The 20,174-nt window shown below is 42.4% G+C and overlaps 1 protein-coding gene across 16 annotated transcripts in view; it reads left to right on the top strand.

Moving 5' to 3' along the window:
- Window positions 1-14,792, top strand: part of Il1r1 (interleukin 1 receptor type 1) — an 81,845-nt gene extending 67,053 nt beyond the window's left edge. For all 16 annotated transcript variants that reach the window (XM_076914967.1, XM_076914978.1, XM_076914977.1 and 13 more), the window contains 7 exons: window positions 79-247; window positions 2,404-2,469; window positions 5,420-5,537; window positions 6,845-6,996; window positions 8,086-8,229; window positions 10,175-10,342; window positions 10,827-14,792. In XM_076914967.1, the coding sequence (XP_076771082.1) occupies window positions 79-247; window positions 2,404-2,469; window positions 5,420-5,537; window positions 6,845-6,996; window positions 8,086-8,229; window positions 10,175-10,342; window positions 10,827-11,245 (1,236 nt within the window). In that variant the 3' untranslated portion in view covers window positions 11,246-14,792. The remainder of the gene's footprint in view (window positions 1-78; window positions 248-2,403; window positions 2,470-5,419; window positions 5,538-6,844; window positions 6,997-8,085; window positions 8,230-10,174; window positions 10,343-10,826) is intronic.
- The last annotated feature ends 5,382 nt before the right edge of the window (window positions 14,793-20,174 follow it).

The raw sequence follows: 20,174 nt of genomic DNA, 5'->3' as shown, positions 1-20,174 counted from the left end.
AAAAACTTGTGTTTCTATTCTACTGCACGGGGGAGTTCCTGACTGTCCCATACCTGTTTTTTATTTCTTCTTGTCTAGAACTGTACACCTCTGCCTCTTGACAATGGAAGCTTCATTCGATTCGGAGATACCCTGGTGGTGATGAATGTGACTAAAGAGCACAGAGGGAACTATACATGCCGTATGTCCTACACGTACCAGGGGAAGCAATATCCGGTCACACGAGTAATAACATTTATCACAGTAGGTGAGTCCCCACTCTGACCCCAGGCGTTGGCATGTGGACCAGCCTTAGAGACCACCATTCTGATATCATTGCTCCATTGTCCAAAAAGGAACTAAGTCTAGGAACTGGCCAATGACTCACAAGGTCTATTGGTCACACAAACTAAAATAGGGAAGAAACAGTTTGTTTTGACTCATGTGTTCAGAGAGAATACAGTTGGTCATGGTGAGGGAGGCGTGTCATCTGAAGTGTGGGGATGGCCCAGCAGTCAGGAAGAAGGATGATGATATTTCATGGGCACGCTGGAAAAAAAGAGGGGGAGAGAGAGAGGGCAAAGGGCAGAGAGGGAGGGGAAGGAGGCGAGGAGGGAAGGGGAGAGGAGGGAAGGGGGAAGAGAGGGAGAAGAAAGAAGAAAGATAAGTGGAGAGGAAGGAAGGGGGAAGGGAGAGAAGGAAGAAAAAGGAACTTTTCAGTTTGGTAGCAGTAAGGAGGTCCCAACAGTCAGGAAGAAGATGATAATATTACATGGACACACTGGAGAGAGAGAGAGAGAGAGAGAGAGAGAGAGAGAGAGAGAGAGAGAGGAGGGAGAGGGAGAGAGAGAGGGAGGGAGAGAGATGTATGGAGGGGGAGAGGGAGACAGAGAGTAGATAGATAGATAGAGCCAGAAATAGAGATAGAGATAGAGATATAGATGATTGATAGATAGATTAGATAGATAGATAGATAGATAGATAGATAGATAGATAGATAGATAATCAGAAGTAGGGTCAGCTATAAAACCTTAAAAATTCACCTCCCACCCCACACAGTGACATCCTGTCTCCAGCTCTGCTTCATCTCCCACAGGTTCCACAACCTTTCTAAATAGTGGTACCAGCTGGGGAGCAAGTATTCAAACTCCTGAGCCTGTGGGGGACATTTCATGTTCAAACCACAATGCAAAGTCCTATGGTCTTAATCTCGCTTTATGTTAATAAGCAGTACATGAATATTTTCATTTCTGCTTCTGATGCAATGCTATTTAGACCAATGCATTATGAATTATACTTTCCAATGGGCCTTGTAAAATTCTTAGATATCACAGAAGGGAGTTCCTCCAAGGAGATCCTGGACTCCCTTTAGTGGGTACCTTACCGGTGTGAGAGCCTGCCCTGGGGGAGTCTGACTCTATGGGAGTCACTGGCATCGGGGATGTAGCACAGTGGTAGGGCATGTGTCTAGTATGTATGGAACCTTAGATCTCACTCCCAGGACTATAACAGACAAACTGAAAAATACAACAGAGTGGCCATGCAATGGAGTAGATTCCCAGGAGTTGGGAAATGTTACATACCCAGAATGCACTGTTTGGTTCCCTCCATCACTTAATCTATAAGTGTGTCTCCTCTTCTATAAGAAGATGGTGTGGCCTGTAAGGCTTAGGGAAGATTAGAGATGATGAAAGCTCAGCCTGTGGTCATGTGCCTGATGCAAAGCAGGTCTTGCTATGAAACAGATGTGCGATTAGCAGGTGCACAGTGACGGTTTTTTAATGTTCTCAGGGCTACTGCCTTTCCCACTTTGCAGCAAGAAGGGAGCCCTCTGACCCCCAGGGTCCTGTGCACATTGTCTTTGTACAGAGTAAATTCTCATTGATGTTTGTAGTTTTTAGTAGAAATATATTTATACTCCTTTCTCCTTCTTCTCACGTGTGTGTGTGTGTTTGTGCGTACATGTACACACATGTATGTAAGAGTGCAGGTATACCTGTATATGTGTATTTGTGTGTTCATGTATACATATGTATGTAAGAGTGCAGGTGTACCTGTGTGTATGTGTGTTCGTGTGTTCATGTACACACATGTATGTAAGAGTGTAGGTTACCTGTGTGTGTATATATGTACAGACATGTATGTAAGAGTGCAGGTGTGTGTGTGTGTGTGTGTGTGTGTGTGTGTGTGTGTAGGCTGGAGGGTACCTGTATGGTTCACTTCTGTGGTGTGTATGGTTCATCCTTGCTTCAGGTGTTCAGTTGTTCAGTTTCTGGGGTCTCCCCTCCTCTTCTTCACTTCCCATCTCCTGCTGTATTTGAGGGACTGTCCAGCCAGATCCAGTTCAGTGTTAACTCAGTGCTGATATCACCTGTGAACTGCCTGGACAAAGGCTCAGGAGCTCTGTGGGTTTTCCTTTTGCAGATAAAAGCAAGAGAGACAAACCTGTGATCGTGAGCCCACGAAATGAGACGATGGAAGCTAACCCAGGTAAGCAGGCTTCTTGCAGGGTGTAGTGAAGTCATTATTCCTGGACTCAACAGGAAGATAAGGCAAACCTTCACAACACACACATCACAAGCCACAGAGGGATGGTGGCACATTGTTCACTGTTCATGGTATAGTTAAATGAGTTTTAAATGGTTTGAATATTTTTCTTAAATTAATTTTTTTTAAGTTTTTGCCTCTTAAGGCAAAAATCTAGCCATATCAGACCCTCCTACCCCTACTTTCCAATGAGACCTTACTATCCCTGCAGACTGCAGCCACATGTTTATGATATGTAATTTATCTAATTAGCACAATATTTTTTATAGTTAGAGTTAATCTTTTAGGCTGTAAGAGGTAAGACTATATATGTAAAAAAATGATAATTGCTCTATAAAATACTTTTCCAAGCTAGTCAGTTTTTTAAAAAGTCAAGATCTGTCCTGATCATTGCAATAATATGTGTCCCTCCTGTCATGAATGAACCAGTCTTTGCAGCCTCCAGAGAGAGAACTGTGTTAAGTTGGTGGTGTGCACTGTAGATTAGGAAGTCGAGGTAATAGGACTGTGAGCTTGAGGTTAGGCTTGACTACAAATGGGTTCTGTCTTAAAAAACAATAAAACACAAAAAGGATGGGGTAACTCCATCAGTAAAGGCTTGTGGGGGCCTGAATTTTATTACATTGTCCAGGTTAAGAGCTGGGTGTGGGATGCACATTTGTAATCTCTGCTAGGGAGGCAGAGAAAGGTGCAGACTGGTGGCTGGGGGGTCAGGCAGTCTGGAGTAATTGATAGGTGAGCTCTACTGTGCCAGTGGGAAACCCATCTCAAAGGAGGTGGTCAGTGTTCCTGAGGACACACACGTGTATACACAGATACATCTGCATGTGTGCGTGTACACACACACACACACACACACACACACACAGACACACACAGAGATATACCTGCACTCTTACACACATACACACACATACACAGGTATACCTGCACACTTAAACACACACAGATATACCTATACTCTTACATATATACACAGATACACACACTTACACAAGTATATCTGCACTCTTAAACACATATACACACACACAAATACACCTGTGCTCTTTCTTACATACACAGACACAGACACAGACACACACACACACACACACACACACACACACACACACACGTACACCTCCACACTTACACACACAGGCACACCTGCACACTCACATACAGATACACTTGCATACTTGCACACTTACACACACAGATACATCTGCACCCTTACACATATACATACACAGATATACCTGCACTCTTTTACACACACACACACACACACACACACACACACAGATATAGACACATATACAGACACAGGTCAATTGCACACTCACATGCACACAGATGCCTATACTCTTACACACATACACAGATACATACACACCATATACACAGTTACTCCCTTCATACTTATACACACACATACACAGGTACACCTACACCCTTACATGCACACCCATACCCACACCCACCCACCCCCACATACAGAATGACTAAGTGCTGAGAAAGTAAAGGATAAACAAAAAGTTATCCTACAATAAAGGTAACATAACATGAAAAGAAACTTCATATCAACCAATGGTCTGGAGTTAAATCAATTACTTAGATTAAAACCTTATGTTCTAGATAGCCCAGAAGATAGCACATTATATCCCAGAAGACTTCAGGATCAAAGGGCAATGGAATTATCAAATGCCTGCACAAATATGTACCTCGGCTCTTCCTTGGTTTGGTAGTGGAGAAGGCTTTTAGAAAAACGTGAATGAGGAGAGATACAGTGAGGACCATGTAAAGACAAATGATTGATGTCAATGAGTTTTCAGTTAAAGACAAAGACAGCTAGCCTGTAAATCTTCCTGGGAAGTTTTTGTGTCTATAAAGAGGAGGTGTCATTGATTAATGAAGAGAAGCCAAACACCAGTGACCTCATTCTGACAGAGGCTAAACAATATATCCTATGTGGGAGGAGCATGGGGAGCCAGTGAATGGTAACCTAGGAAACATGGGTTAATTCACCAGTGGTTCCAGCAGTGTAGGTGGGAGGGGCTGAGGGATGGCTTGGTGGTTAAATGCATTGGCTGTTCTTCCACAGAACCTGAGTTCAGTTCTCAGCACACACATGGTAGCCCACAACGATCACCAGAGGATCCAACACCTTCTGGTCTCTGTGACACCAGGCAAAACACCCATGCATGTGAAATAAATAAAAAAAAATAGTGAAAGTTGAGTTTAGTTTTCCTCTCTCAGTGGACAATGCTTAGTGAATAACCCTTGTTTTCCGGGGGCTGTGTGAAATAACAGCTGCACATGCTGCTTCAGGGTGAGTGGACTGGTGGAGCCTTACTTGATTGGAATTTGGATTTGAAACTATCTCTTCTTGTGAGGACCGGAGATATGGCAAGGGCATGGGTTTGAGGCCCGCCACTATAAGAACATTCTGGCTCCAAGATCTCATTCCAAGTAATGCTTGCATATTTGGAAAAACATTATTGTAAGCAGGATGTTCCTTAAATTATTAACCATAATAATGAAATTTTAGAAATTTCATTCATCAATAACCATACCGTTAGTGTATAATTATATGATGGAATGCTAAGTGGTTTCATAGCAACAGGGTATTTCTGAGGACTAATCATGGAGGATGAAGTTCCCAGACACAATCATTACAAATTAATAGAAAATAAGACCCATTTATAGACTGCTGTTGTCTAAAGAGAAAGATGAAGACTGAGATATATAAAGAACAAAACAGTGATGTTCTCTGGGTGATGAGGATTAGGAAATTTTTCCTTTTTCATACTGCTTTTCTATATTTTAACATTGTTATTCAATAGATTGCAATAAAAGCCACATTGTAATAAAGGCAACAGTCTTTGAAGTCAAATACATTGTTTTTCAGGATCCACGATACTGCTGACCTGCAACGTCACGGGCCAGTACTCGGATCTTGTCTACTGGAAGTGGAATGGATCGATGATTGAATGGGATGATCCAATTCTAGTTGAAGACTTTCAATTGTGAGTTTGCCAATCAGTTTTGATGCTACATTCTGTGACACACCTGCTCTAATTTTGAGTCTATGACCAAGAGCTGGAAGGTTGGCTGCTCCTAGCCCTTGGCTGTCCACCTTGAGCTTTGCTGAGTGATAGACAATATCTGTGACATTCTCTGTTTTTGTTTTTTGTTAAAAATATGTGTCACTGCACAATTTCCACACAGGCTAAAAGCCCCTTTATTACATCCCATTTTGTGCTATGACAGCACTGCAGTGAGGAACTTTTTTGTGTTTATTAAGTAGAGTCTGGAAAGGCATGCAGGGGGAATCAAGAATCAGATGCTTGGCCTCAGTCTCCATGGAATGGATAAAGATATCTGGGGTTTGGTTAACTCCTTCTTATTCCTTCATATGCAACACTCTTTGTCATCTGTCCCTGTCATGTGTGTGTGTGTGTGTGTGTGTGTGTGTGTGTGTGTGTGTGTGTGAGAGAGAGAGAGAGAGAGAGAGAGAGAGAGAGAGAGAGAGAGAGACTGTATGAGAGAGAAAGAATGTGTGTGTGTGTCAGAGACACTGTATACATGAGAAAGTATGTATGTATATGTGTAAGAGAGTGTGGGAAAAAACTCATGCGAGGGGAGTCCAGCAGTGGGGTCCCACATTCACACAGCTGCTGCCGGCTGTAGTTCAAGGTTCCAAAGGCTGGGAATCTGGCGGCAGGTGAAGGAAGGCCCAGGCAACACGTGGAGTCCGGTTTTCCAAAGCTGTTACTGTTCATAGCGTGGTGAATGGGTGTAGATGGTGTGTGCTCTCCCCGAAAAAGCCAGGGGAGCATGGCTTTTATAGGGAGGGGGAAAAGGGGCGGCAATAACTTAATTAGCCATGCCCCTGGTCTTTAGATCACGCCCTCTACATGACTGAAGGTGCAGGTTCAATGGAGATTAAACCTCGTGTCAGGAGCCTGGGTTCTAGGGGCGTGGCCAAACACTCATAACCCAAGGACCAGTATAGCGTTCCATGGCCCCGCAAAAGAGTGTGTGAGTGTGTGTGTGAGAGAGAGAGAAAGAGAGAAAGAGAAGGCTGTATTGTTTTTTTATTTCTTGCAAGCTGCTAATTCATGTTGATTTCTTTGCTACTGAGTGTTTTTGACCTTGAGGTTATACAATTTCAGATTTGTCTTGACAATAAATTGTTATACACATGACTTGGAAAAGTGATTATTTGAGCTGTGATATATATACAAATAAAACAAATAACTGGGCCTGTAGGTCTTATTCTATGTTGAAGCATCTTACCAACTCTATTTTATTAATCCCTTCTCTTGAACAGTGTGGAAAATCCTTTGGCCAAAAAAAATCACTCACTCATTGCAACGCTTAACGTTTCACAAGTTAGAAGCCAGTTTTATCGCTATCCATTTATCTGTGTCATTAAGAACACAAACATTTTAGAGTCAGCGTATGTGCAGTTAATATACCCAGGTGAGTAACAAATGCTTGTTTAAGTTATATAGCTTTGTGGATGCCAGTGTGCTTTCCTTCGTCTGGAATCCCCCTTCTTCAGCTATGACTTCCCATCCATTTTGCCCCTTGTTCTGAATTCACTGGTCTTTCCATCCTACTAGCTGAAACTCTCTACCTGCTTCTGTCTGGGTACCACTTCAGAGGCATCCTGTATCCCAGGCACAGGAACCCGTCTTAGTTTCTTTGACTATAATAATACCCATTTCTCCCTCCTCTTCCTCTTCCTCCTCTTCCTCTTCCTCTTTTTCTCCCTGGCCAATTGCTACTTATATTTGCTTCATTGCAAGCATCCCATGAATATGTTTAAGCATATGACCAAACAAGATGGCTATACACAGAAAGCATAACTACAACATAAATATACCATAAATTATAACAAGGATGTCTGAGACTGCTGGCTTTTGAGAATTGGTATAGTCCAAAAACCTGAGAATGATTGTAAAATATTGTTTAAATACTGAAGCTGACTAAGAAACAACAGGGCATGTGTACAAATGTGAAGTTTAAATACTCTGTGGTTGACTAAAAATGTATGCAAATGTAAAAAATAAATAAAACAGAAAAGTAAAATCATTAAGTATTTAGATTTTTCCTGGATGCTACCCATATCTTGGCAGCAAAAAGCTGTTTTCCTTGCTTTAGCTCCTCTTCTGGAGTCTTCACCCCCACTTTCTGCCTCACCACCTCCTTCTCTGGCTGCCATCTTTTGTTTCTTCCTGACATGCTTTTCCCACTCAGGGAATTCTGCAGGCTTTCGACTTCTGTTGTGCTGCCCTGAACTCTGTCTCTGTGGTTCCCAGTGGGTTTTCTCTTCCTATGTATCATGTTTTAGCTAGAAATTTAAAAGAATGCATCTTAATTTTTGATATAATTTCATTGCCCCAGCTTATTAGTGGCCATTGGTACCAATGATCCTGAACGGACAGACGTGGCTCTGGCAAAGTGCTTCCTGAATACACTCTGTCTGCGGTCAACGCATTCAAATTGCCATGCCAAGAGTTTCTATTCTTCTTGGTTCTAATGATTTTCTCCTCATTTCTGTTGTAGTTCCTGATTTCAAGAATTACCTCATCGGGGGCTTTGTCACCCTCACAGCAACAATTGTATGCTGTGTTTGCATCTATAAAGTCTTCAAGGTTGATATAGTGCTTTGGTACAGGGATTACTGCTCTGATTTTCTTCCCCCAAAAGGTATAATTCTATATTCCACAAAATGTTTTCTCTGGATAGTCATGATGGTGAATAGCATTTGTACTGAAGGCTCTTAATGCTGACATGGGCTTATATAAGAGGAACATTTATTCTTGTTTAGTTTCATAACTGATAAGCTTTGACACCACTCATGTCTAAGTTACCACCCTAGCTTCCATATTGACAGGACACACGGGCGTTTAGAACACCTATCTGTGAGTTACCCAGAATCCATTGTTGGGGCATGCTCTGTGCTGCATTTGCCCCATGGACTCTGTGACTGACATTTGAATGAAATAAAGAGATTTCCTTACTCAAGGAAAGTCCCTTTTTAATCTATAATATCACAGCTTCATATCAAACTAATATAGGAAGAAGAATAAATAGAATGTAGGCTTGAGGTATTTAGACATTAAGGTAAGAAAAGATGATAAGGGTCTGGTCATATTGCATGAATATAGGGGGCATTAAATGCTATGTGAGGGCAATTTTGTAATAAAACAGAGGATTTAAAAAGGTATTGTGGGAGAGAAGTGAAAAGAAAGAGTAGTGAGGGTGTCCCCGGTATTTTATATACATGGATGAAAATGTCATAATGAAATGCATAACCATTTTAGAGTTGACGTATATTAGTGAAAACAGAGGCTGACATTAAAAAAAAAAGCTCAACATGAAATTTTTGTTTCTGAGAAGTATAAATAAACTTTCAAGCATAACAAACAATATTCTGAAGGGAAAGTCAAATGTACAAGTTGAAGGAGAAATAGGAACAATTTGCACGTTGCTAACATTAGAAAAGAAGCTATGGCTGCCTGTGAAGATCCAACCATGGAGAGTGAGGGGCTCCTGAAGCCGGTCCCCTAGCTGAGGACGGCTGCTGGCTGCTGGGGACAGACTTCTTTGGTGTTGTGTCCCCTGGTAGGCTGCCTGTGCTTGAGAAGATAGTTACGGGCTGAGTTTTATACAAAGGACAATAGCTGGACTCAGAGGGATATAAGCGAAGTTCATGAAGTTAGGAGGGGAGACGCTCAGAGGAGGGCTCTGGAAGGAGCTGGAGTAGAGCAAGACAGGTAGATATGATCAGAATACACTCCATACATATATGAAGTTTTCAAGGAATGAATAAAGTATATTTTTGAAATAGAAAAAGATTGTTCATGTTTCAAAAGTTAATGCTAGTGTGTATATATATATATATATACATATGTATATATGTGTGTGTGTGTGTGTGTGTTCCATTATTTAGGTTATATTTTATACATTCAAAAGACTAGAATAGTAGGTTTTATGTTAATAGTCAAAACTTACAGTCTGAGTATAGCCTCTGTGACTATTTGTTTTAGTTAGGGTTTCTATTGCTCTGATAAAAACACCATGACCAAAACTACTTGTTGAGGAAAGGGTGTATTTCACCTTACAGTTTGTAGTCCATCTCTAGGGAAATCAGGGCAGGAACCTGGAGGCAAGAACTGAAGCAGAGAGCATGGAGGGGTGCTACTTACTGGCTTCCTCCTCCCAGTTTACTCAAGTCACTTTTTAAAGTCATTCAGGACCACCTGCCTAGGGATGGCTCCGCCCACAGTGGGCTGGGCCTTCCCATGTCAATCATTGGTCAAGAAAATGTCCTACTGTTAGTCTAGTGGGAGCTTTCTCAGCCGAGGCTCCATCTTCTCAAACGACAAGCTGTGTCAAGCTGACAATAAAAACTAATGTACAGATTATTTAAATACACGAGGAAAACTGAAATAAAGACACACTTAAAAAACATTTGAGAAGGCAGGTTGTTCTCTAAAGAGTATGGAAACGAAAGGTACAATTGCTTTTGTGTTTAAAATGGCCTTAGATGTTCGGTATTGCTCTTTCAGTCGGCCATGAATGTTTGTGGTGTTGATTTATCAAATTCCTTTCCCATCACGACTCTAAATGTATTTCATTTTTCCTTTAGCTTCAGATGGAAAGACCTATGATGCCTATATTCTTTATCCCAAGACGTTCGGAGAGGGATCCTTCTCAAACTTAGATACTTTTGTATTTAAACTGTTGCCTGAGGTCTTGGAGGGACAGTTTGGATACAAACTGTTCATTTATGGAAGGGACGACTATGTTGGAGAAGGTATGTAAATGATTCTTGTGAAGTTAGTTGCTGAGTTCTGATACTAGAAGGTTGGCACCATTATACACATTTGAAGACTGAAGAATTTCTTCTACAGTGTATAGTATTAATTTTCTCTTAGTTTTTTTGGGGGGTAAATGGTTAATTGACTTTTTTTTATATCCTGGAAAATTTAATGACTCGTTAGATCTAATCATCTGCAACTGGTCTAATAGACTGGGAGTCTTATAGTTCAATCAATTTAACAAGAAACTTAACATTTTTTTGACTGAGGGTTTACCAGGTTCCAAGAGCAAAGTCCACCTTTCGTGGGCTAGTTTTTGAGCTGGTCTGTAAGTTTTAATTGTCTTTGAATCTCAAGTAAGGCAAGGAAGAATCAAAAGGACACATGGAGAAGAGTTTGGGAAGAGCTTGGAGTGTTGAGTTCAGGAAAGAATGTATTGATGACCGCCTGCCTGACTGCATTGTGTTTTGTGTCTTGCAGATACCGTTGAGGTTACTGATGAAAATGTCAAGAAGAGCAGGAGACTGATTATCATTTTAGTGAGAGATATGGGAAGCTTCAGCTGGCTGGGTCAATCATCCGAAGAGCAAATAGCAGTATATAATGCTCTTGTCAAGGAAGGAATTAAAATTGTCCTGCTTGAGTTGGAGAAAATCCAAGACTATGAGAAAATGCCAACATCTATTCAATTCATTAAGCAGAAGCATGGAGCCATTTGCTGGTCAGGAGACTTTAAAGAAAGACCACAGTCTGCAAAGACCAGGTTCTGGAAAAAGTTAAGGTACCAGATGCCAGCCCAACGACGATCACCGTTGTCTAAACACCACTTACTAACCCTGGATCCTGTGCTGGACACTAAGGAGAAACTGCCGGCAGAGACACACTTGCCTCTCGGCTAGCGTGGCAAAAGTGGACGGGACAAGAACTTTGGAATGCCTCCTGTCATAAGATGCTGCAGCTAGGCTGTGCCTTTCAGTAAAACAGTCACGAAACAAACCCGTGCAGTCCCTTGTCCCAGGTCACCTGGAACTGGATTGTGAAGAGAACAGAACTTGGTGGCCAGGGCTGTTCAGAGAAGAGAGCTTCGGAAGCTCCGTGCAGTGGTTGCTCCGGGAGACTGCTTTGGATGCTAGACTAACAGTCAAGGCAGTGACCTGAAAGTAGGAAGCTTCAGGAAATGGCCACATATATGGGTGGTTTAATTAGATTCTGTGGAGTCTCACCGTGAGATTGTGGTTGTCTGAGGACACTTTGAGGGTCGTTGTCAAAGAAGTGGCTCCCCTAAGTGATGGTGGGGTTTACTGATACCCCACAGTGGAAGGCATCTCTTCCCTGTATTTTCCAGATACCTTGGCCACCAAAGTTAGTTTTCAAAGACTACATTTTACTGCATAGACCTTGAAAACCGCCTTTCCAGTGAAGAAGGATTCTCTGGAGATCCCTTCCCTGAAGTTACCTTAGCTTTTTGCAGTAGACTGGATTTTACATGAACTGTAGAAGGAAGCCAGCACCCACAAGTTTCTTCTATTCAAGTCTCCACCTTGGACTGGCTCTAGCACCATCTTCCTTCTGCATTTGACGGGGCTCATTGCTTCTTTGGAAATAAGTGCAATGCTGTATCTCTCTGTCCTGTCACAGGCACAGTCTGAGGATTCAACTTTGTGCAAGAGACTCCGCTCTTACCCCAACCCCCACCACCCGAGGGGCTTCATCCCCCACCCTGGGGCTGTAACACTTCTGAGGCTCTTCTGAGCAGAAGCTGAAGTCTACCCAAGGCACGTGGCATTCCTCCCCTTCTTCTCTGGTCCCAGTGCGCTCTAGTCAGTTCCTTTACTGTCCTGCTGTGTGGTTGCAGAACAACCTCTGGAACCTCTGTACCTGCTCTCAGCACGCCTACGCTGTCTTTGCCCTGACGCCCACTTCCCGTGCCTACAATTCGCTCCTGCATTTTCTCCACGTGACAAGGAGTTTGCTAAAGTTTAAAGTTTATTTCAATGCTAAACTCCCAACTGCCCAATCTCTGCTTACTCTAAGACTTGGCCAGTCAAGCTGCCAGCCCTCTTGTCAGTCATTACAACCCTGCTGCTTCTTTGTAGAAGGTTGTTTCTTTACTAGCAGAAATCAGTTCTCCCAGGGAGAGGTAGTGGGTGTGTCTCTGTCTGCTCACTACTTTCCGAAATGGGAACAGATGGTGTAGATTTACTAAGGCCTTTATTTTAAAGTGTTCTTGGATAATAGTATTTAAATTCGCAATTATTCTAATTTTATATAGAGACTGACCTATTTAACAAAAAGATTCTCTTAACTCTACTGACCCCAGACGTTGAACTTCCTAGTTCCTGTCCCTGTGCTCTGATTTTTTGATTTCAGGTCTAGCTCTGTGCACTTACCTCAGTACTCAGCACTTACTCAGTACTCAGTACTTACTCAGTACTTATGGGAAGAGACCTGGGTGTTCTTTGGGAAGCAACTGAGTGGAGGGATGTTTTGGCAGGAGGAACCCACAGTCCTTTTCAGTGTTGGGATTTATAACACCTACCTTTAGATTTTTCAGTATGGTATTTCTATTTTCCAATACCGGCTCTCTAAAGGTCAACATTTCTTTTCCCAACTAAAAATGAAATAAGAAAAAAAAAATTTTTTTTTTGGTACAGAAGTTTCTTTTTGTTTGTTTGTTTGTTATTTCTAACTTGATGATTATCTTCAGAATGATCCTCACAGTTCTGGAAGATTGAAAAACTGAGTTCACATGCCAAGAACAAACCCGGTTTTAAGGGTTGTCTATATGGGGATAGCCTTCTGTCTGTCAGACTTTGAACATCTGCTATGGGTGAGCACAAATGTTATTTAAAGGCATCTTCTCACCTACATAGAAGTAAACAAAAACACAATTTGGGATTTTGACTCTTCGGCTTTGACCTCATTTCTCCCGGATCCAACCTGACAGTAGAGCACTGGATTGCTGGGGTAGAGAAAGAAAGGCTGTCCCAGATGGCAGCCGGAAGTCTGATGGAGTGAGGTCATATCCCGACCCATGATGCTTTAAAGGTTTAATTTGGGTGATAAAATTTTTTTTTGTCTGTCATCTAGAAAATTTATCTGCATGCATGTATATTACATGTGAATGAGAGTTAGTGGAAGCTTGGCCAGGAGGTATAAAGGGGAGAGCAAGGATAGAGCCACAGATCTTGTGACACTGGAGACTGAGGGGGAACAGAACCTGTGCTGAGAAAGCCCCTCAGCAAGAAAGTAGAGTCATTGCTGTTTCCCAGGGTCAGTCAAAGAGGATGAAACATCACATATGGGCCGTGGGAACTTCCCGAGACTTCTCCCCGTCTGCCTCAGAAGTTCTCAGCTGTTGTCAGCTGAGGATCGTGCTTTCCCCAATACTGAGATTTCACCGTACTTTCTGATGGTGTTTTTAAAAGGCCAAGTGTTGCAGAAGTTTGCACATGCAACCATGTATTAATTGCCAGTGTTTAAAACTGGTTTAGCAGAATTTATATTTTTCTCTCTCTTGCCTTTTGAATTTTACTTATGTTAGAGAAAGTATTGAGCCATTTTAATGACTTTTTAAAATAATTTATATTTATACTGGTCAGTAATGAAGGGTGTTTTTTATTACTAAAGAGCTTGATTTTATAATTCTGCAGCAGATGCCAAATATTATGTATCACAAACCACAGAATTTATGTACAGCACGTATTATGAATCAACAAACTTGTTTTCCAATAAATTGTTAAACCCTCCTTTGAATAACACTGAAAATTGATTTCTCTGTCCTTTCTTTATCTTACATGGCTTCTGAGGCCTGATGTGAAGGACGAGTGAGTGAGTGAGTGGTGCTACTCCTGTGCTGGTAGTCCTGAGTTCTATAAGAAGGCAGGCTGAGCAAGCCATGGGGAAGCAATCCAGTAAGCTGTGCCCTCCATGGCCTCTGCATCAGCTCCTGCCCTGTTTCTGTCCTGGGTTCTTCAGTGATGAACAGTGATGTGGTATACGCCAAATAAACCTTTCTTCCAAAGTTGCTTTGGTCATGGTGTTTATCACAACAATGATAACTCCAACTAAGACAAGGTATGAGGTTGATGGTCTTATAGGAAGTTCTGTGAACTCTACTTCCCTTACGTAAACCCATCTGTACCTTTGTTTATGGAGTAGATTAAGAGCTAGGCTGTTGCTGTGTGGTAGACCAGTTGCCTAGCCGAGGCCCTGGGCTTGATCCCCAACACAGCACTAAACTGATGGGAAACAAATGTAAATCTTCTGTTACTGTTACCATCTTTGTTACATGATTGCCTGCCCCTCTCCCCGTTAGCCTTTATGGGTAAATATCCATATCTCTCAGACCAATAAGTAAGGTGTCTGAAATAAATGTACTATAAAGCTTGACTTCAGCATTCTTCATTTCATTGAGTAAACCACTCAATAAAAAGTTAAAATGTAGGTACACAGAAGTGTGCAGTCTGGTGTCTGGAAAACTTACTTTTCCTAAATTCTTCACCCAAAGAATCCAATGTTCCAGTGTGCTTTTGTTCTGCAATCAATTAATGCTTGTTTTAACAATGTGTTAGGCCAGATCTAACACTGTTAATAAGTCATATATAATGTCTCTCTATCAAATGCTGTTTCCTGCCTATTTTAAACTAGCTTCTCTTGGAGATAGAGGTCTCTGGAATTATTTCTTCATTAAGAGTGCCACCTGCTTTCAAAGACACAAATTATGAATTCCTTTTCAGTTATGATTCTGAATGAGGGCAGAGCATCTGGGTGCTTTGAAGTCCAGCTTTGCTCTCTCTAGTAAGACTTCATTTATGTCCAGCTCACACAGGGAACACCTCTCTCCATCTAGTACCTGGGATAGAACTTCCAAATTAGACCTGCATCATTTTAGTAGCTGATGAATGATACATTGAAAAGTGTTTTCATGTTCACCAAAACAAAATGAGAAATGAATCATTTCAGCAGCAAGGATGCATGGGAGATAAGGCCTCTGTGTTATGGGGGATGTGGGTGTTTGCATGTGTGAGTGTATGCCCAAGTAAGTTTTGGAGAAGGTAAACCTTACTCTATTTATGCTATTTAAAATGAACACCAGTCTTCCAAACAAAGGCATGCTCTCTTGCCGAAGATTGCTCAGGAGTCTGCTGAGGAAGACTTGGCTGGTTCAGGCAGCTAACTCCTGTATACTATTTTGTCTTAAATCTGAAGATGAAACACCAACACCGCCTCTCTGAGCTGGGAGCTGCTGGACCAGTCGGGCCTGTCTTGCTAGACTGTGGACTGGTAGGATCTTGTTGACTCCTGCTAGGACCGAAGCCTGCTGGGAGCCCTATCTATTCAAGACTGCTTAAGGACCTTTCACCTAGAAGGGATTGTCAGTGTCATTTGGGCATTGTTTCCTGGTCTAGGGAGAATCTGGGTCTGTCTGTCTGTCTGTCACTCAGTATGTCTTAAGAAGAACTCCTTGGACTTCTCTGATGCAGGTGTTGCCTGCTTCCCATGACTACTTTACTCAGCTGCTTATTTCTGTCTGGCTCCTGATTTTTATTTTTCCTTCTCAGCCATCTTCACTTGTCCTGTTTTGCTGGAGTCAGATGCAGCACATTGTTTACCTCAAGGACTGTGGACATCGACGGTCCCTCCTGAACACTTAGTCATTAACTGAGTTTCCGTTCTGCTTCAGTGCTCCTCAAGTCTCATGTTTCCCTGCACAATTCAATCCATGGGGCTAATATCCAGACTCTAAAATGAACTGCAAAAACCAAACACCAAGGAAACAAGATGGCCAATCAACAAATGGGTGAATAGTTGAACAATTGAACAGGCAGATTTCAAAGAGGGAAACACAGAGGAATGATAAATACTTTTTAAAAGTGCACAACATCCCTAGTCATCAGGGAAAAGCAAATTAAAACTACTCTGAGATGTAACCTCTCATGGCCGTCATAATGGCTATCACTTCTGACACCAGATGTTAGAAAGACGCTAAAAGAAGCCTTATTCTACATGGGTGGCAGTGCCACTTAATCATTATGGAAATCAGTTTGGAGGTTCCTGAAACTTGAAAAATAGAACTCTCCTAGGACCCAGCTGTTTCATTCCTGGGCATTGGACCAGAGAACTCCATAGCTTTCCACAGAGATATTTGTACCGTAGTATTGACTGTTGCTCTGTTCGCTATAGCAAGGAAATGGAACCAACCTAGCTGTCCACTCAGATGGATGAATAATAAAAATGTGCTTTATATTTGCAAAAAGAAATCTTACTTGGCCCTAAAGATGAAGGGACTTAAACATGAAACATTAGGCAAAGTCACCCAATCCCAGAAAGAAAGAAACTGTGATCTCCCTCATATACAGATCCTAGCTGATGTGTTTTGTAAAGCCAATGATTTGTTTTGTAGAGCATGGCGTGGTGCTGTGAGAGAGGGTGCCTTGGCAGGATCATGTTGAGGCATCTCTCTCCCTCAATGCCCCCCCCCCCCTTTGTGGTACCAGCCATAGGACAGGTCTAGTATAGAATAAAGTTTATTTGGGGACATGGGGAGGGGAGTTGAGAAGGAGGTAGAGACAGAGAAAGAGGAGAGAGAGAGAGAGAGAGAGAGAGAGAGAGAGAGAGAGAGAGAGAAAGAGAGAGACAGACAGACAGACACACAGAGAGAGAGAGAGAGAGAGAGAGAGAGAGAGATCAGAGAGAGCAAAAGGAGGCCAAAGAGTCCCTTTTATAGCAAGCCAGGCCTACCAGGCTGTTGCTAGGTTACTGTTGGGCGGAACCTAGAAGGAATGCTAACACTGGCCTTTAACCCACACAGGTTTATATAACTCTATTACATGTACGCATATATAAAGCAGCATGCATGTGGCTATAGAGTTTAATAAGCCATAAGGAGAGTAACAAAGGGTAAATATCAGGTCGTGAGCAAGGACTGAATGCAGCAGGTGCAGGCCATGTGAGTCACAAAAGAGGATATAAATCGAAGTGTCTAGTTTAATTATGCCACGGGTTTTTCATTTTTTTGTGATGGCTAAGTGCACATAAATACAATTGATAGTGAAGGTGTGAACTCCACAGTGAGGCTCTACAGTGGCCTTCAGAGCAGCTCTAATGTGTAGAGAGACCGCTTAGATGGGTAGACGGGTCTGGGCCAGGGCTTCTGTGAGTTGCCACGTCAAGTCAATCTATGTGACTTTTTTTTTCCTCATTTGCAAATTCTTCATAATAAATTGATTAAAAAAATTAAACCCAGTCTCATATCCTTTACTAATTGAGAAAATTAGGAAAGAAGAAGCTTGAATCTGGTGAGAGAGACTATGAAGAAAAAGTTGTGTCATGCGCTGGCTTTGGATGCTTGTTCAGTTCAGCCCTGTGTGATTGATGGCATCTGTGGCACAGGCAGGCAGGAGCAGTGCCTGCTGTGGCTCTTTTGTGGGCAGCCAGTATTGAGCCTTTTCTTTTGTCAGCATGACAGCAACCAGCACGCTGGACACCAGGATTCCTCAGCCCTTGGCAGCAGCCAGCGTTACAGCTACCAGGCCTAGGTGTCCAGCACTGTTGGGTTTTGGCCTTGAAAGTCTGAGAGCTTTCTGGAACTCTCCAGACACCAAAGCCTCGGTCTGTCTTTTCTGCCTCTGTACACTAACTAGTCTTAGTCAACATTAGTGGTCATCCTTTCTCCTGCCATCCTTCCTCCTTCCCTGGCTTCTGTCTTGAACTTAGGGTGTCCGAACACAAGAATACTTGTTTTCTTTTAGACAGAATTAAGGTCTGTGTATGCATGCCTGAGTGTGTGTGTGTGTGTGTGTGTGTGTCTGTGCATGCATGTGCATGTACCCAAACAACTTTTAAAGAAGGGGAAAATTACAGGAGATGTAATCTCTCCCCTCCTGTTCAGCAGTTAGACAACCAGGCACTTTTCCACGTGGGGCAGTTTGGCCTGTCACCTGTCACTGGCTGGGAACTCCTTCTCCTGTCAGGCAGCCAGCTGCCCTGTCCCTTTCAGAGATTACTCAGAAGCCTTTCAGTGAGCTAATGTTGCAGCTGAAGAGAGGCAGAGGGGTGTCCCAGCTGAGAGAGTCTGAACAGAGTGCTTAGACAGCTGAAAAGGGGTGTTGGTACCAATCAGAGCATTTCACGTGCAAATGGAGGATTCTACAGACACTTATCACCTAAATTCTAGCCATGGCAGTCTCTGTACCAGGCCATCAGTGTGTATGCTCCCTCTCTGGCCTGGGTAGGAGAGTATGTAACATCCTTTGGAGTTCACTAAGGCCCAAAGCAGCAATAACTAGTACGAATTGTTTGAAACTACCCATCTGAGGCTACACCTTCAAGAGCCAGCACACTCCATGGAGAGAACTTGGGGAGCTTCCTCAAAGTGTCCACCGGAGAGTTCAAAATGGCCAATGTTTGTCCTAAGTGTAGTCAGGCTGACTGTCCATTTCCCGAAGGCAGCCAGAACAGCACTGATGTAGCTGTAGCAAATCTGGCAGTCACATGACCTTTCCCTAAACATCCTGGCTCACTGACAGGAAACTCATCAGGAGTGTTTCCCGTGTTTACAACGAGATCTTAAAAATCCAGCATTAACACCAACGGCAGTTTTCAAGATGTCAATGGCACCTGCCCAGTGCCAAAGTGAGCAGTGAGTTCCCTTAGCCATCTCATTGTAGCGTGATAAATGTCTTGTTTTTCCTACCATTTCGCTGTAACCTTTGGAGTGGGTTTTGTCAGAGGTCACTGGTTAGGGACACATTATAGGAGTAGAGAAGCTAGGTGGCATTTCTGTGAGTGGATCGAGAAGGCTCAGTACTAGTGTGCTTGTGTAGCGCACAGATGCTGTTCCCATGACTAAGACAACAAATGATGAGTGAGAAAAGCCATGAGGCAGTGGCCATGGCAATTTCTGTGAATAGACAGTATTAGAAATATTTGTTGCATAATAAACTAGAAAAATCCCCACTTGATTATAGAAGCAATGTTGTTGGAAAAGATGCTGGAGTTTCTGAAATATGTAAGAGGAAAGAGTCACCTGTAACTTCACAGCCTGAAGTTATTTATTCATATCTTATTGTCATTCCATGAGGTGACATAGATCATGTATACACACACACATGCACACACACATATATGTTATATATATATATATATATATATATATATATATATATATTCTAACTTTCAAAACCATAAAGATTAAGGAGATTGCTCACTCGATTAAGTGGCATGCAAACTTGATCACCTGAGTTCAATCTATGTAAAAGCTGGGTGCGGTGGTACATATCTGTAATCCCAGCATTCCTAAAGGAAAGATGGAGGGGAAAGCTCTGGGGATCGCTAGCCTGGCTTATGTAATGGCAAAAATATCAACAGAGATCCTGCTTCAAAACGAGGTGCTTGGCTGGTGAGATGGCTCAGCAGCTAAAGGGCCTTTCTGCAAACCAGATGACCCGAGTTCAATCCTGGGAACCCTTGTAAGAATGGAAGGGAAGAAGCTGCCCCACAAAGTTCTCTGATGTCTATCTATGTGTCTTGGCATATGTATTCTTCACTCTATAGCACACACACACACACTCACTCACACACACACACTCACACACACACACACATACACACACACACACTCACACACACATACACATACACACGCACAAATGCACGCATACATAATGATGATGATGATGACTAACTAACTAAACAAATAATAAGACAAAGTTAAAAAGGCACAATTGAAAGTCAAGGACTGGCTCCCAAAATTTATTATCTGACTTCTACTTGTGTGCCATGTCATATGCACACATGTACACAACACACACACACATATGTATG

This window comes from Arvicanthis niloticus, chromosome 17, assembly GCF_011762505.2.
Source record: "Arvicanthis niloticus isolate mArvNil1 chromosome 17, mArvNil1.pat.X, whole genome shotgun sequence".
Classification (NCBI taxonomy): domain Eukaryota; kingdom Metazoa; phylum Chordata; class Mammalia; order Rodentia; family Muridae; genus Arvicanthis; species Arvicanthis niloticus.
This window is presented reverse-complemented; position numbering and strand designations above follow the sequence as displayed.